Source organism: Anthonomus grandis, chromosome 12 (assembly GCF_022605725.1).
Source record: "Anthonomus grandis grandis chromosome 12, icAntGran1.3, whole genome shotgun sequence".
Lineage (NCBI taxonomy): Eukaryota > Metazoa > Arthropoda > Insecta > Coleoptera > Curculionidae > Anthonomus > Anthonomus grandis.
In genome coordinates this window covers 26,094,925-26,112,891 of record NC_065557.1, presented here as the reverse complement: position 1 = coordinate 26,112,891, position 17,967 = coordinate 26,094,925, and the positions used below count along the sequence as shown (strand labels likewise).

The 17,967-nt window shown below is 33.1% G+C and overlaps 1 protein-coding gene across 3 annotated transcripts in view; it reads right to left on the bottom strand.

Annotated features, from left to right (window-relative positions):
- Positions 1-5,792: 5,792 nt before the first annotated feature.
- The window catches only part of LOC126742859 (deoxynucleotidyltransferase terminal-interacting protein 2), a 51,129-nt gene continuing 38,954 nt past the window's right edge, over positions 5,793-17,967 (bottom strand). For all 3 annotated transcript variants that reach the window (XM_050449676.1, XM_050449674.1, XM_050449675.1), the window contains 3 exons: positions 14,777-14,913; positions 14,499-14,663; positions 5,793-6,059 (listed from right to left, as the gene is read on the bottom strand). In XM_050449676.1, coding sequence (XP_050305633.1) covers positions 5,856-6,059; positions 14,499-14,663; positions 14,777-14,913 — 506 coding nt within the window. In that variant the 3' untranslated portion in view covers positions 5,793-5,855. The remainder of the gene's footprint in view (positions 6,060-14,498; positions 14,664-14,776; positions 14,914-17,967) is intronic.

The following is a 17,967-nucleotide window of genomic DNA, read 5'->3' as shown; positions in this document are numbered from 1 at the left end:
TTAACCATGCCAAAACCAGTAACGAGTGGAAGCCATACCGTAGGGCATTAACCGACTACAATAAGGTTATAAGGTACAACCACCGTTGTTGTACCTCTTTTGGCATTGACTTCATATGCGTCCTTCATCCGATCGCTGGCATGGAATTGCGCAGTTGACTATGAATATCACCCATGCTCCTACGCAGCTCGCTGGAATAGTCCTCCCCGCCAACATCGGTTTCTTCGCCACCAATCATCAATTCATTGGTTGTTCGCCAACATCAATTCATTGGTTGTTCGCCACCAATCTTCAGATCGAATGGGAGGCGAAGTGCTCTTCCCATCACTATTCAAGCCGGACACTCTATAGATGGAGATCGATAAGCCAGCACTAGTAAATGAAGAATCCTATCTTAGTTTCTTGGTTTTTTTTAGAAGCTATTTTAGCGAAATACCGATAAATACTTCTATTTATGCGTTCTAGCATGCCAGCTTACTGCGGGTGTGCAAAATGTGCAGTAGACGTCGTTTTCTTCGAGCGTCTTACAGATGTTCTGGGAAAAATTGGATTCAAAATTTCACTCTAGGTCCCAACAAAGGTTCAAAGGCACACCAAATCAGCAGATCCATTTTTTTTACTAAAGCGTCGGCAATATTAAAGGCCTTGCGCTAGAGGGTATAAGTCCACCTATCTGTTTAATTTTTTTTTAAGATCGACGTCAAATAAGGCCGCCGACTACGCCACCTTAAATATTAGCGTAATACCAGAAGTTATACAAAAATTACGCCTCACACTTATGTCAAGAGGTTTCAGCTATTCAAGTATTAAAAAATAAGGAAGAGAAAAAATACAGTTTTTGTGAACCGATGAATGCCAAACATAAATTGAGAAACTAATACTTGTTGAATTATAAATCTTACAATATCCAGATTTTAAGAAGCCCTTTATTCTTATAATTTTTATCTTAACATTTAAATACACAAAATCTCCCAATAGCATATGCTTTGAGAAGGTTTATCAATGGCGACATAATAAATCTGTTACAAAAAAAAGAATTAACTGCAAGACACTGGAAAATCAAATATTTCAGACCTTAGGGGTATGGTAAAAATGTCTAGTTAAATCATATAGACCATTATCAATGAAAAACGAGTTTAAAAAAAAAAAGAAAATATGGCAGCTGACACAGTGTCGAAAATTACAACCAATGACTTAAAAAGTATGACGTGAGACAATGACAAAATCTTAGCAATTACTAAATAATTCAAATATTAATGTCCAAAAAAACTATTTCTAACTATCCAACTTCTTTCATTAAAATTTATTTTTAATAAAGGAAAGCCAAAAATGATCCAAACAATGTAAGTGATTGTTGTAGAAAGCCATTGTTGTCAGCGATGAAAGCAAAATATATTTCAATAATGACGATTTTTCTTTGGGGTAAATATTGTCTCGGCTACAAATTATGACCTGTGAAAACAAACAACAATGCAGTATAAGAATATTTAAACAACTGGAAAATACTTTTATGCTGCGACACGAAAATAACTTATGACGATTAAAAGCACAAACTTATTTCATAATTTTCTTTTTGGGGGTTATTTCGGTCAAAAAGACTCTTGAAGAAACTAAGAACAAGACGCTTTTACTCGGAAGTTTGCCAAAGACTGTTACATGAATAATTACGCTTTAGACGGGATCTGGAGAATCCTAACTTTGATTCATTTGGTTAAAATATTTAAAAATGACCTTGTTATAAATTTTTCTTTCAAAACTTTATAAGGACGAGACTGCTGACTGAGACACCCACCATAATTACAATTGCCTTCGATGTTTAATGGAATTCGCCAATATTTTTCATTGAACCACTATGTGGTGAGAAATAGCCCATCGCGGGCTCTCGCCCCCACAAGAAGAACGCCATGGAACTTGACCCGTAAGCTTACTAGTCTATTTTTTTCTCTTTAATTGATTTTAACCATATTGTTTTGATTTCGGGTCCGGTAAAGTTAAAAGTTAAGTCCGGCTTTACCGGACGATAGGATACAAAGTTTTGTATTTTTTTTTATCATCCTCACTTTTTTATCAATATTTTGACCACACTCAACATCCTATGTAAAATAAAAAAAAAAAAATAATCGGTTTTTAGACGTCATTTTTAACTTTTTAAAGGGACTTTGCAAATTATGAAGGTTTTTCTACATACGTTAAATACGTAATTATTGCCGGCTTGCACAAGGTTTTTTAGATCTTGATTTGCTATAATTAAAAAATATATATATTTGGGCAATTTTGGAACTTTTTGGGGGCTATTATTGTAAATTTATAGCATTTTTTATCGCTTTATACCCCTTTTAATTACATATTTTGTAATTTACACACAAGAAAAATAAAACAACCTTATTGACACAAATGGCAGTGGCTTCACTATGTCCCCAGTAGTGAAGTAGATAGATTTTACATTACATGAACAGGTGTTAAAAAATAGGTATTATTTATTTTAATTATTATTTATTTAAATTATTTTATGTAATTTAATATATAATAAGTATTAATTTTGAAAAAAAAACATAATTTAAGATATTTAATTAATAATAGGTAAATAATAACGATGAGGTTTAATATACATTAACTTATGGTCAAAACAATTAACAACAAACAATTATAGGCATTAGGAATAGGAATATAATGTTTTCTACACTTACGGAAACAAAAAAAAAACAGGTAATTGTTTCTGAAACTCCAGAAATTAGGATTTTCAGTTAAAATATGCTTTATACCTGCAACAATTCTATTTTTTACATAAAAGGTCTTATTAATACCATACTTACAGTTTGGAGTATTTAATTTAGAATATATTGTGACTTTTTTTTATGCATTTTAAAACCCTTTGTTAAATTTATTTTAATTCATCTTAAAATAAAACATTTAAAAGACAATTTAGTTCTGTTTTTTTTTTATTTAAAATTTGGTCCCATATCTATCGTACCTTGCCATTTATAATTCTTGGTAAGTATCTATGGCTAAATATCTCAAATAAGCAATGTCTTGAGAACTAAATTTAAATTAAATAATATTTTAGTTGATGTGTTAATTCTTGATTAAAGTGATGGGGGATGTCTGAGATGCAATTTTTGTATTTTTTCATCATCATTTAAAATTAACGATTTTAATTAAATGTGGGTATTTCTAAATAGATAAGCATACTGTTTTTTTTTAAATAAAATAAAATTATATTTAAATATATCTCATCACTCGTGAGTTAACGCATCAACTTTTGTAATTCTGCAAATTACTTCAAATCTAAATATCAGGCTTAAATTTCCCGCCACACGCCACCCAAGATGGTTGCCCCCGTCTTTGTCAACAACGTTAATAAAGCTGTCAACAGAATTTCTGTCTGTTCATTAGGCAACACGCATTTCTCTATATTTGTGTTCTGTGCCCGTACGAAAATAGATCGATATTATGCCGACGCCGACAGGTTGAGACAGCTCAGACAGCTACAAAAATACCTTATAACAAGACGTTCTGCTGTGGAACGGTAATCGGGCTGTGTATCCGTCGCGGCTGTTTTGCCCAATTTTTGAAAACATTAATTAGAGACTGGGGTTATTAGTACGCATTATAAGTTTGTAATCAAGCTCTAGTTAATTGTTATCTTTCACTAAAAAACCTTAGGGTAAAAACACACGAGGCTGTTTGCAAGCGGTTTGCGCCGCGACGGCGGCCGGTGGATCGCCGCTCGACTTAAAACACACGCGACGGCTTTCGCAACTACGAACGGCACGAAAAATTACAAGATCAGTTTGATGTTGCCAAGCTTTGCGTACAGTTCACAGTTTTTTATTTATCGTGAGCAAAATGGGCTCCGACAGTGAGGATGATTTTTTATTTTTGTTGGCGGCATCGATACTGGCATTACGCAAAAAACCAAAAAAAAAAAATAGAACGAAACGTAAGCTATGGACTCCGACAGTAAAGATGATTTTTTATTTTTGTTGGCGGCATCGGTACTGGCATTACGCAAAAAACCAAAAAAAAGAATAGAACGAAACATAAGCTATGGAAGAAGATGGATACATCCCATAGTTATGGAAAGAAACAAGAAGGGATATTTCAATACCATCTATAAGGAGATTTGTGAAGATCCGGAAATTTTTTTAAATTTCACCAGAATGTCAAAGGAATCATACCAAGAGTTACTTTTATTGATCCAAGAGCCATGTACAAAAGCTAATACCATTATGAGAGATAGCATATCAGTGAAAGAAAAGCTTTTGATAACTTATTCTGTAGTAACTTCCAGTGGCGAAGCGTGAACTTTTTTTTCGGGTAGACAAAAAATAAAACTCGTTAATTAGAAAAAAATGTGTATTCAATATTACTCACTTTAATGAAATAGAGAATGAAAGCGCATGAAATATTAACTCAAAGAGAAAAATTATGTAGTGATATAAAAAAGAAAAAAATAATTACTACTAGCATAAAAAGATAGATAAAAAAACACAACTAAAATACAATTGCCAATATCGAACAGTCGTTCATAAATAACCACTAAAATATCCACTAAAAAAACCTTTTCTATACACCCAAAAATAAAAATTCTTATTAAATTACTATAGCACGCGTCCGCATCAAATGCCAAATGCAGATTGATCAAAAAACAAAACTGAAGATGTATTGCGGCCGACCAGATCAAGCGTGTCCATAAGCAATAACCCTCAACAGCATAATAAAATAGCTGGTCGACTTCGATAGACAAACGCTCGAATGTCTTTCCCGCGAGTAAATTTTGCATACGTAATAGGCTGAATACTGATACGGCCGGACGTCTGTCACCTGCTTGATGCGTATATGGTTCGATTAGATGCTCCAAATTTCGGAAGACAAATATCAATGTGTCTTCCTGGGGCTCATATACATTAATTGGGTGTCAGCCCTGCATTTTTATTTCAATTGGTGCGTCAGGCGGGGCGCGCCTTAGATATTATAGATAGATATTATAGCCGTTTAGATACTATATAATAATAGTAAGGAGAGCGACTACGTTCTGTGTTAATTTTTTTTAAATTTTAATTCAACAATTACATGAAATAATTACGTAATAAATTAATGACAAATAACTGGATAATTTTGGGTAGACAGTGTCTACCTTGTCTACTCGTACGCTTCGCCACTGGTAACTTCCATGCCTGATTTTTTTTTTATTCTGTTTGAATAATTATCATCACGCATATCCCAAATCGCTGGCCTCAATTGAACCTCAGTAATTAACTTTTCTATGTTAAATTCCCTGCTTTCCATTATAAATGCACAATTTTCAACACTGCACAAAAAAAAACGCACCAAAAAAACCCTACGTGTCGTTTGCAACACAGAAGATAAGTAAATGATGTGCCGCGGTAGTGCCGCTAAAGCAATAAAAACCAAGCGGCGTGCCGGCGGCCCATGGTATCGAGCAGGGTACGCGCGTCGGACGCCGCGTTTTATGGGATTAGGCGGCGCCGTCTGTTTCAAAGCTCACAAGTCCCATAAACGAGGCGCCGAGCTCGACCACGGCGCGACAACCGTCGCGGCGCAAACCGCTTGCAAACAGCCTCGTATGTATTTACCCTTCACACTTACAAAACCAACCAACATTTTAGTAGGTAATGTTAATTAATTATGATTTTTATAAGTATTTTATAAAAAGTTATTTTAGAATATTTAGCTTTATATATTTAGATATTACTTTAGAAATAGACCAAATGACATCAGTTTATATTAACCTACTTTCCACACACGAATGTGTAATAAATTACGACAACTTTAAAATAAAGTTTATATTAAGTAAGTACAAATTTATTTGACATAAATCTTAAATAAGTATGCTATTTTTTTTTAAGTTTCTTAGCGTTTCTCCAACTTTTATAATGCTTTTTCTGCTTTTCCTCCATAATTTCTTGATATTTTCTTTTATTGTATTTCTGAAAATCTGCATCAGCTAATAATTCGTTTACTAGAGTTTTCTTGCGTTCTTTCTTCGTCATTCTGTTATTGTAATAGTCCAACGGAGAATCCAATACTTCACCAACCTATAAAAATATAGAATTACAACCTATAAAATTATAATCTTTGCGACAAGTATTCTAATACGGTTAGAACATTTTGAACATATTCATAACAAGCTTTTTTAAAATAGAAACATGATTTTTTTAGATTGGGATCTTTGTCAAAAAAATAAACATTCACGTAACATACCTACATACTATATATTATTTGTTTTTCTAAGAAAAAAGTTAGTTAGAGTGTTCTATTTATCCGGGGCAACCAGGACTATTTATGTACCGGATAATCCAATAAGGTTGTTTCTCTACCATATCGGAAACCGTTCGTTGTATGACTTAGGGGTAAAAAAAATATTGGGTGAATCGCTTGAAAATATATTCAAGTTCTAAAAATGATAACCAGAACGCGTAACTGCCATTTTAAATTTTCAAATTGAATTTTCTTTTAATTCCGTATAATAAACTAAAAATTTGCTCACATTTTTAAAAGAACGTAAAAAATAGGTTATTTCAAAAACAAAGATGAGGAGTCGTTCAATTGTTTCTGCAATAACCTGCTTTAACTTCATAACGGTTTGACCCATTGTAACAAACTTTGTATCGTTAAAAAGAACATTCGTTAGGCAATAAAATCAAGCAAAATATAGTTAATTTAGTTGAATCCTTCTACGCAAGGAAGCTAGACTTTGACACCATCATCCTAAAAAAAATCAAATGGAATGATATGACCTTTTCTTTATGAAAAAGTAGTCAAATGACATCCAAAAAAACTAGTGAAACTCATTTTTCAAAACCTCGAATTGTGAATATTTGATTAATGGATCTTTAAAGGCCAAGAATCGCGCAATAAATTTCCTAAAACTGTTTTCTGAATTTAGCTACAAAATGAGTAAGTTGTTAAAGAGTCCAAAAAGGATAAATTATTATTGTAAATTTTCAGGTGATTTGACGCATAACTATAGTCACTGTTCCAAATAACGCAATGTCCCAAATAAGCGTTGGCTGTATGTCGTGGGGGTGAAGAGGGGGGAGAGGGAAGGGGGGGGGGGAAAACTCTAATTTTGAATCCAACAATACGCTCGTAAGATATCTGCACCTTGTATTTGCGCCCTCCGAATCCACCACGACACGTCTTTGAGCGTCTGGCCCGGAACCTGTTGACAACATGTAGCATCCACAGACCTGCCTACATCATAGTCAAAATATCATATTTTTTTCAAAATTTTTAAAATACTCTAAATATCATATTTTTCGATATAATTAAGTGTTTACGAGTTAATTTTACTAAAAAATTGCAAAAAGCGTTTCTCAAGCATAGTCGCTTGGCTAACGCATCACCTTTGGATGAGGTAGTACAAAATATAACTGTCAAATATCAGAAGGTGGCAAAATGATTCTGGTGATGTCGATGCTTAGGGGACAGGCAAAGGAATGGTTTGAACCATATTCCCACATTGCCCACAAAATCCCTATAAGTGAAACGATTTTGCTACCGGCATGGCAGCCTCGTCCAGACCGGGACATAACCAAACGAAGCAAAAAAAAACTAGGTGAACAAAATGACCACTGTCCACCACACATTGCAATACATATTCTTTACATAAATTCTGTTAAAAAAATATATTTTCTACCTAGAATTCTAATTAACCTTAATAATTTGTCCATTTTCTAAATTCACGAGCTAGTGCTTATAAAGTCCAGTTTGTGCCCTCAATTTAACTTAGATTCATCTATGACAACTCAAAAAATAATAACAGCAAGGATAGAGAACAATTTTATACATCTGGTCATATGAATTAGTTTTAAAATTAAATCATTGATATTTAATTCTGATGTTCAGTTACGAACTAGCTTACAGGAATATTGTACCTTGGATCAACCATGTTTGCAGCCAAATAATGTAATTTTAGATTTTAACAGGAAATGTGATTATTTAGAAAGAGACAATAAAAAATCTATTTACTGGCATATAGAACCCAGCTCAGCTACACCTGATTAAAATTTTTCGAAACAATCACCACCTGATTCGAAATGGTATTAAACTTTTTATTTTACGTTTGCGCAGATCTGTTACTACCTCCACTCAGCATAAAATAGCGACTTCCATTTATTGAATAGCTTAACTTTAGACGAACCTGCTGTTTTATCCAAAATTTAAGATACCTTAAGGGACTTGGGTAATTCTACTGTTTGCTCATTACTTGCCCTTAAATCCACATACTGGCAAGTACCCCTTGGAAAGTCCTTCTAAACAATACACTGCTTTTTCAACACTAGATGGTGCCATATTAAAATTCATTTGCCCATATATAAAATTATAAAACAAAGTTATAAACCTAATTAAAATTTTGACAAAAAGGATTAATTCTCGACTATAGAAATCGTTATTTTGTTGGTACAGACAAAATAACCCTTAAAAATAATTAATTTATATAAAATAAATCAAAAGAAAACAAATAATAATAACCCCCATGGGGGAACGGGGTCCCGAATAGTACCCCGGTATCCTCTGTCTTCAATAACCTTCTGCACTCAATTAACAATACCTAGTAATGCAACCTCGACTCTGAATGGCTGACTGAAGAACAAGCAAAGAGCCAAGCATATGGCATTTTCACCATTTTTAGTTGACGAAACGACTAACGTCATACAAAAACTACATAAGTGGAAACCTCCAGGCCCAGATCGCGTCCAAAATTACTGGATTAAGAAATTGTGGTCAACACCTCAACAGCTGACCGAACTTCTAAACGACGTGCTTATGAATCCTCAGAATTTGCCCAATTTTTTAACAGAAGGTACCACTTACCCGTTGTCCAAGGACTGCCAAAATACTCAAGATCTGGCTAAATATCGGCCAATAACATGCTTATCCACACTCTTTAAATTAATTACATCTTACATTACAAAACGTATTTACAGACATTGTAACCAAAATAGCAACATAGCGACTCGACAGGATGTACCGGAGGCGCCATGGAGTGTAAAGAACGGCTAATTATCGACTTCGTAGTTTGCGATCAGGCATTTAACAACAAGAGAAACCTTTTCGAAGCATACATTTTCTACCTAAAAACTTTTGATGCAGTTCCACATAAATGGCTTATTAATGTATTTAAATTGTACAATAGATAACCACATAATTTCCTTTTTAGAATTCGCTATGGCATCTTGGCGAAACTTGTGCCTAACGGTAACTGCATTGGAACTAATATGATTCCTATTCGTAGGGGTATATTCCAGGGAGATTCCTTAAAGTCCACTTTGGTTCTGCCTTGCCATGAACCCATTCTCTAGCTAATCTCTAGCTAACTCAATTCAACTAGGTACGGATTTGGCCTAAAAAAGGATAATAGAGAACTAACAAGAGTAAACCATGTACTTTATATGGAGCACTTAAAAATTCTTGCAGCAATACGAAATCAACTAAATCAAATGCTTAAAACAGTGGAAAAATTGTCTGATGATATATAATGACCTTTGGACTGGATAAGTGCCGAATTGTAAATATTATTGAGGGTAAACTACAACCAGGTGACTTTCAAACAGAAAACGGTCAGAATATCTAGGAATAAAGCTGGCCCAAAGAATAGACCATAGAACCATAAAGAATGAGCTGACTACTAAGTTCACTACAAAAATGTGACGACTTCTTAAAACAAGCCTTATCAGCAGAAACTTATTTAAAGCTACAATACATATGGAGTCAGTTCATTAACTTACTCTTTTGGTATTATAGGATGGAGTAAAACGGACATCGAAATTTTGCAAAGAAAGGCTAGAACACTCCTAACGAAAGCCAATAAGCATCATCCGCCGTAGAACGAACTATGCTACCTCGACATATGGGAGGAAGAGGACTGACTGACATAGAAAAGCAGCAAATTAGTAACTTGCGTTCCTTTTTCTTAAAAAAGGCTGAAACAGCACAGATTCATCGTACCGTATGTGAACACAAAGTGACACCTGTAGGAATGGATGTGAGACAACGGAGTCTATTCAGCATGTCACCGGTGGATGTCAAACTTTTGCACCAACGGAATAAAAAGAACATGATCTAGTTGCAAAGATAAGAGCATCAAGAGCTCGCAGAAAAACTAAACCTCTTATCGGCAGCCAAGGCATTATTAACAGGTTTCAATCCGTTTGGCATAAAATCTGATAATAATAATTATAATAACGAAAAAGGAGGGTATAGCCCAATAATTAAGACCCTAAAAAAAGCAAAAAGGCCGATGCCTACAAGGGTAAAGACAGATTTCGACTAATGGCAAATCATAACGATATTTTTTAGATTTTTACCCTATTTTGTACCTGTTTATTAACCTTATGTTAATTAAACTATTCTTTGTTCAAGTAGCAACTGTGATTTAAGTTTTGTAAACCTGTGTTTATGCTCAAAATCCAAAAATTCATTTCATAAGTTTGCTGGTTAGGGTTCCTTTATAATCCGATAAATAAAGTTAAACATATGATGCTTTCGTTTATTTGTCATATTTAATAAATTTTTGTCATTAAGATATGGCGTTATATGGTTTCTATATGCAATAATATAGGCAAATCGCATACAGGAATTTTGATTTTTTAAAATTGCTTTTTTGGTGTATGTATACAAAGAGCCATCATATACCACATCACTATAATCCAATAAAGATAAAAGAAGGCTTTTAAAGTAAATATTTTTTTTGGACAAGTTCTGTTTAAGTTGAAAAGGGGTTTTCAGGCGTAAATAGGCTGCTTTAACTTAGTTTTTACATGGGGTTCAAAAGAGAGAGACTTATTCCGATTATCAAATATAATTCCGATTTTTTTTTGCCTCTGGAACAATTGGAACTGGGGCGTTATTTATATGAATATTTATAAGACTTTTAAAATTTTGTCTTAAAGTATTATTCGAACACATCAAAAGAATTTTAGATTATTCAGCATTTAATTTAAGGTTGCGATTTTTGCATAGTTTTCTAGATTCTTTAAATCGAACTGAAACTTACGTTAAAATGAATTATTATTAATATCTTCAATAGATATACATTAAATTGGAATGTGAAATGTCTTACAGCTTTATACCCGTCTGCCACGTAACGTGAAAAAAGTAAAATAAAAAAGAACATGATTTGAAGCCGTGATTTGATTGCCTTAATTCTGAGCAATATTTTTCTAATTGTTGGACTGTCATAACACAACTTTCATGATTATATAGATATTCTTAAAGAAGTTAACAACAGATTCCAAAATATCTTGGTTTAGCCAACATTGCATGATTAAGTGTATCAAACGCTTGGCTAAAGACAAGCAAGGCCACACATATCGCTTGATTTTGCTCTTCATTCTCTCTTACTTCATTTAGAATTTTAACTAAGCATATTTCTTCCATATTATTATTATACAGGGTGAGTTTTTTAAAGTGTTACAATGCGATATGTCAAAAACGGCTGCAAATTTTTTTTTTGACATTTTGGTGACATTTCAAGTATAGCGGGGGGCACTTTTTGTGATATTTTTGACATTTGTCCCTTCACCCCCTAAGAGGGGGGTGAAGGGGGGTAATCCCCAAGATTATGAGACTTGGACTTTGAGTTTACTTTCTCCTCCCCTTTATTCTTATTTAAATTAGAACATATTCAAGTTTTGGTTGTTTGTTTTTCTAAAAGGTAAACAGGCACAACATGCATTACTGGGCAGCAAATAATCCTCACTGGATGAGAACTGTACCAAATCAACATCCCTGGTCTGTGAACGTATGGTGTGTTATTTTCGAGGATAGAGTTATTGGTCCGCATTTTTTCCAAGGTCATTTAAATGGACAGGTCTACACAGATTTTTTAAGAAATCAGTTAGCTCGTCTACTAAACCAAAATTTAAATCCTAACGTATGGTTTCAGCAGGACGAAGCTCCAACCCATTATGCCATACAGGCCCGTACTTATTTAAATGAGATTTTTGAAAACAGGTGGATTGGTCGAGGTGGTCCTGTCAACTGGCCTGCTCGTTCGCCAGATTTGACCCCCCTTGACCTTTTTTTTATGGGGATTTATAAAAGACAAAGTAATGGCTAGTGCACCTACAACTCCAGAGGACATGAAGAACAGGATTCGTTTTGCTTGTTCATTAGTGACACCAACAATGTTACAGCGGGTACGAAACTCATGTCAAGAAAGGATAAAAAAGTGTTTGGAAGTCGAAGGCGGTCACTTCGAACAGCTCAGCTAGGCATAATACATAGACGATAAATAGTTAAAAAATAGGAAATGATTTGTTTTTATTATAGTAGAATATTCAAATTATTTTTAAATTTAATCAAAACATTTTTGATCATAATTCCGTAACCAGCAGAGCAATTTTAAAAATTTTTTGTAAACAGACTTTATATTTTATGTAGATTCGTATTTAAGAATAAAAAACACGTCATTCCATTTAAAATAAGGAAGTGACCCTCCCCCCCTCTTAGGGGGGTGAAGGGACAAATGTCAAAAATATCACAAAAAGTGCCCCCCGGTATACTTGAAATGTCACCAAAATGTCAAAAAAAAATTTGCAGCTGTTTTTGACATATCGCATTGTAACACTTTAAAAAAACTCACCCTGTATATAAGTTCTTCCTAAAATCTTACTGGCAATCGGGAATTAGATTATAAGCTTCAACAAAATTAAACATCTGGTTGTAAATATGTTTTTCATTAAATAATTTAATATATAACTATTAAATAATTTATGAATTTCGGTTGGATTCAATATATTATTTGGTATCTTGTTAAATGCAGTTTGTCTGCTACTCTCCAAAAATTCTTTCCTTTTTTATACAACAGTCCATAAAAAAAGTTTTTTTTCTCTAATGATTGCGTGTTTCGTGTAATTTCTTAGTTTTCTATAATACTGCAAATGCGCTGAAGGTTTAGTTTTTAAATATTTTTTATGCGCACGGTCTCTATATTTCATTAAAGTTTTTATATTTTGTGTTATACAATGACAAAACGATTTTTCTTTGATTTTTTTAGTTTTAATGGATGCATGCCTATTTAGGATTGTTAAAATGTTTCTGTTAAAAAAGTCAACTTTTTTGTTAATAGCACATCATGCGGTACATCTCGTGCCAGGGAATAAGCTTCCCTTCATTATAAACAATGTTCGATATTTATTTTGTTGTAATCTTGAAATGAAATATATTTTCCTATCGTCTTTATATTCTCAAATAAAAACCGAACAAAATATTTCCTCGGGTTTTATAGTTTCTATAAGTTCTGTTAAAACATAATAAATAAAAAAAAAGAATCCACAAAAGTATCTTAAATCAATTATTTAATCCTTGTAGCTCAGATTGTGATCAAACTCGACGGACGGAGTTATCTTTTAATTTCACATACACGTTGCCAATAGACACCCATGTACTTCTGTTAGTAAACATATTTACTGCACTATTAAAAAGGTCTAATCGCATCTTAGTTAAGTCTTCCTTTATATAAATCCCGGTACGTTTTACTAGTCCACGATTTTTTAGCACTGATTGTCGTAGGTCGTCCGATGAGAAACGGACTAAGCAGCTGGTTTATCGTTTGGTATTCTAGCTACAATCCGATGACATTTTTCTATTTCACCGCTCGGGATGTTTATTTTTAAGTAATTTTTAAAATACATTTATGACGGTTTTACGTCAATCTTCCTTTGACTCGTTTTTTAAGCCAAAAATTCTTATATTGGCACTACGCGCAGCTTGTTCATGGTTGTCTACTAACTTGAGTGGATAATTATCCTCCGGTATTCTTTTATATGCAGATATCTCATCCTGATGTACTCTGAGCTGATTCTCAAATTTCTTAGCAACTTAGTTATTAAATATCGTGGTAATAATTGACCTTACTTCCCTTACAGTCCCATGTTAGCGCCAAAACGATGTAAACAACACCACCAAACAGTAAAATCGTTTGTTTATGCTAGCTTTGGATCAACGCATGCGGATTTGTATCAGTTATTATTATTAAAACTCATCAAGTGCAATCCTGTAGAAGTGACCGTAATCGATAAATATTCCTTGCGCCAAATATCATGAGTATTTTCCTATCCTTAAATAAATTACGATTTATAATCTTCCAAAGTTTTATGGCTAATGTTAAAGGTACATTAATTTTGCTTATTGTTAGACTGAGAAAATTTTTAATTTAAAACATTTTTGCAGCGAAGGTGTAGAAAGTATAATTTTACGTTTCAAATATTATCCTAAAAATTCAAATAATATTGACGTTTAAGAAATACTTCCGCAAAGAACAAATAAGAAAGCATATTTTCTATAAGTAAGGATTAAAGATTTAAAACATAATTACAATTTAAGGAAAAAGCAGCAGAGACCTATTATTTTTTTGTTATAGTATTCAGGTTAAACCGTTCACGGATGCATATGATATTATTCAAGTTAATAAGTTTTTTGGCAATAACAAGGAAACACCCTGTATTCAAAGTACATAAAAAGCTCACCTGAAAATATTTTGGTAAGACCTGTGTGTCGTTCTTCTTGTAAAATTGTTTGGGATTCAAAACAGATCTCATTTGCAGCACCTCTAAGTCTTGTTTAATTTCTTCTGTCATTTCAGTGGCTGGTAGATTGAACCAGTTTTTACCTTTAGTCTTTTCTCTTTTATTCTGAAACAATATATTTCTTTTAAGTTTCTGAATTACTATTTAATTACATATTAAGGTATTTATAACTCTAACGTATCTATGGTATACCATTAGCTTAAAAAATGAAAGTATACCTTTCGTTCCTGCTGTAATCTCTTTTTAGGAACATCATAAGGAGGAACTACCGTCAGGTCTTCAAAGTGTTCACCAACCACTGCTTTTTGTACAGCTTTTTTTACTTCCAGATCCAAGTTTTTTGCCTTATTTGAATCTAAAATTATACGTAACATAACACATTACATAAGAATTTTAAGAATGTGAATTTATGAAGAATGCGATTAGAAGTGGGTTTGTGTGTTTTTAAATTTAAAACAGAGTGCTATGAATATGTCAAAAATGCAAAGTTGTCATGAAATAACTATGGAAACATAATTTTGATCGAGTTTTATTTTTATGTAGTTTATCAGTATTAAAAATAGGTAAACAGGTATGTTTGGCTCACTTTTTAAACATTTGCTATAAAAACATACGGGTTGTCACTATTATAATTAGCAGATTAAGGCAATTCCAATTCCTCATTATTTCAGATTATGAAACGACGGTAGTTGATTTAGATAGGGACACATCCAACACCTAAAAAATTGCGTTGAGAGGTATTGTATATATCCGTCTTACGTATATATCCGATCGGGTGGTTGAGCGCGGAGCCGGGAAACGCTGCTGGGGACTCAATAGCCGATTTTCAGCGTGGTGTTGGTAAGAACCGCGGTTATTCTTTTGATTGACAACTTTGACAGGTAAATGTGACGTATTGTTCTCCCACCACTTAAAAATTATGATCTAAAGAGTTTAATTCTTCATACCGCCATTTTTAACAGTAATAGTCAACCGTTGTCAGGCATAGAAAAACATACAGAGTTTGATATAACTCTGCCTGTTTTCAAATACTGTTTAAATCTTGACTGTGATGCGAAAAAAAGTTTATAATAATATGTTTATTGTTATAAGCATATTAGTCATATTTACTGTTTTAAAATAGGCATATCATATGGTTTATTTATACGATTCTAAGGGTTTAAACAGTTTAAAGTATTTTAATCGAATATTTTTTGGATACAGAATGAGAGTTAATAAAAACTTAACTGAGCCATCACTCGAGATGCATCATGTAACGTTAATTTTTAGATAGTAGTAATTATTATAACACTGAGTGTATTGTCGTTGGACGACCATATTGAAGATGCATTTTATAGATTTTAAGTATTGGTTTGTGATTTTTAGGGTATTAAACATAATTATTGTTTTACTGGGTGATTTACACATGATTAAAATTTCATTTATTTCCATAAATAATTGGTTTTAAGAAAATAGCTTATTTTTAAGGCGCGCTATTAACACTTTATTTTCTGCATATGTAATGCCACACGACTGTATAACGTGAAATATGCGAAACCAGTCTTAATTTTTTGTATTTTGCGTTACACGCTTGTTAATATTTTTACTTCAGTAGTGTAGTCTGCACAGGACATGCTCTATACTTAAATATAATATCCACTAATTTTTTATAAATACGACCTCAAAAAATATAATCGAAAAAGTAATAAAATACATCCCTGAAATTATTGTTGATTTTTTTTTTGCAGAAATGGGTAAATGATTTAGAACAAAAAACCAAGGTTACCTATAGAATAGCCAAAACGTTCCCAGTAAGTTCTGCAAGACCAGTTAATATTTTTAAAAGAATATATCACTGCCATTTCAATCCAAGAAAGGAAGAGACGCAGTCATCCCGCAGCAGAAATACTAACTGTGCTCATCAAATGTATACAGTGCATTCATTTCAAAACGATCCACCCTTAATAACTTTCTTAAAAAAAAAAAAAAAAAAAAACACGTCAAATTAGATATACAAGGGGACGTTTAATTATGCATTTACTGAAGTTCTGTCAATCACCTCCTCACCTCCAGCTAACCTCACTTTAATATGTCAAATGGGAACCCCCATCGTGTGATACATCATAGTAAGCAGCGTAAAATTCTCTATTCAACGGTACAAAAAAAAAATGATTACATTATTTTAAAGGGCATTGATTATGCTATCAATGATTGTAAAAAAAAATAAAATTGATTGATCAAGAAGCAATTAAAGTGTAAATCGGTAGGGTAGAAAAACAAATTTAATTAGTTTAACAAATTTATTTTATAAAATGTTCAAAATGCGCACCGTTATTAGCAAGACAATAAAAAAGCCTATATTCAAACTCCTTACGAACATTGGCAAGGGTCTGCCTGCTAATTTCTCTGCATTCTTGAAATATTCTATTTTTTAAATTCTCAATACTCTCAGGTGGGGTTTTATAAACTTTGCTTTTTAAGTAGCCCCAAAGAAAAAAGTCTAGTGGGGTTAGGTCCGGAGACCGCGCAGGCCATTCGATTGCACCACGTCTGCCAATCCACTTTTCTCGAAAATTTTCATCAAGCCACTCTCGAACTACCAAAGTGTCGTGCGCTGGAGCTCCATCCTGCTGAAAATGTATATTATTTTCATTCAATAATATAGCACCATATTGATCTACTTGATTTTCCATAGATTGGATGATAGAAGGGTATATTGCATTTTCTAAAAGGTTTAAATAAATTTCGCCAGTCAAATTTTCTTCCAAAAAAAATGGCCTGATTATTTCATTCCCATAAATTCCTGCCCAAACATTAATTTTTTGGGGATATTGGGTATGACCTTCCCGAAAAACATACATTTTCATTATCCCAGTATCTACAGTTATGTCTGTTCACCAGGCCATTTAAAAAAAAAAGGTCGATTCGTCACTGAAGCAAATGTTCTTCAATAAATGGGGATCATCGTCAATTCGCTGGCGCATCACTTCACAAAATTGAATTCTCCTATCAAAATCATCTTCTCCGAGTTCATGAAGAATATGAATTTTATAAGGAAATAACTTATTTTTTTTTTAAACTTTATGTACGGAACCAGTGGAAATATTTCTTAGTTTTGCAGCCTTTGGTATAGACAAAGTTGGAACCATAGCAAATTGTCCTAGTACTTCAACTTGGCATGCTTCATCGACAACTCTATTTCCATATTTTTTCTTATTGCAAATCGATCCCGTCTCTTCAAATGTTCGTATCAATTCTAATACGTATTTATGGCTCACGTTTTTATCTTGATACCTTTCATTAAATGCTCTCGCGGTTCTGCGAGCACACCGATCTTGAGCTCCATAAAGGAAAATTATTTCTATTCTTTCGGCTAGCGTATACACCATTTGATTAACTCACTGTTTTAATTAAAATTGAAAAATTGCAC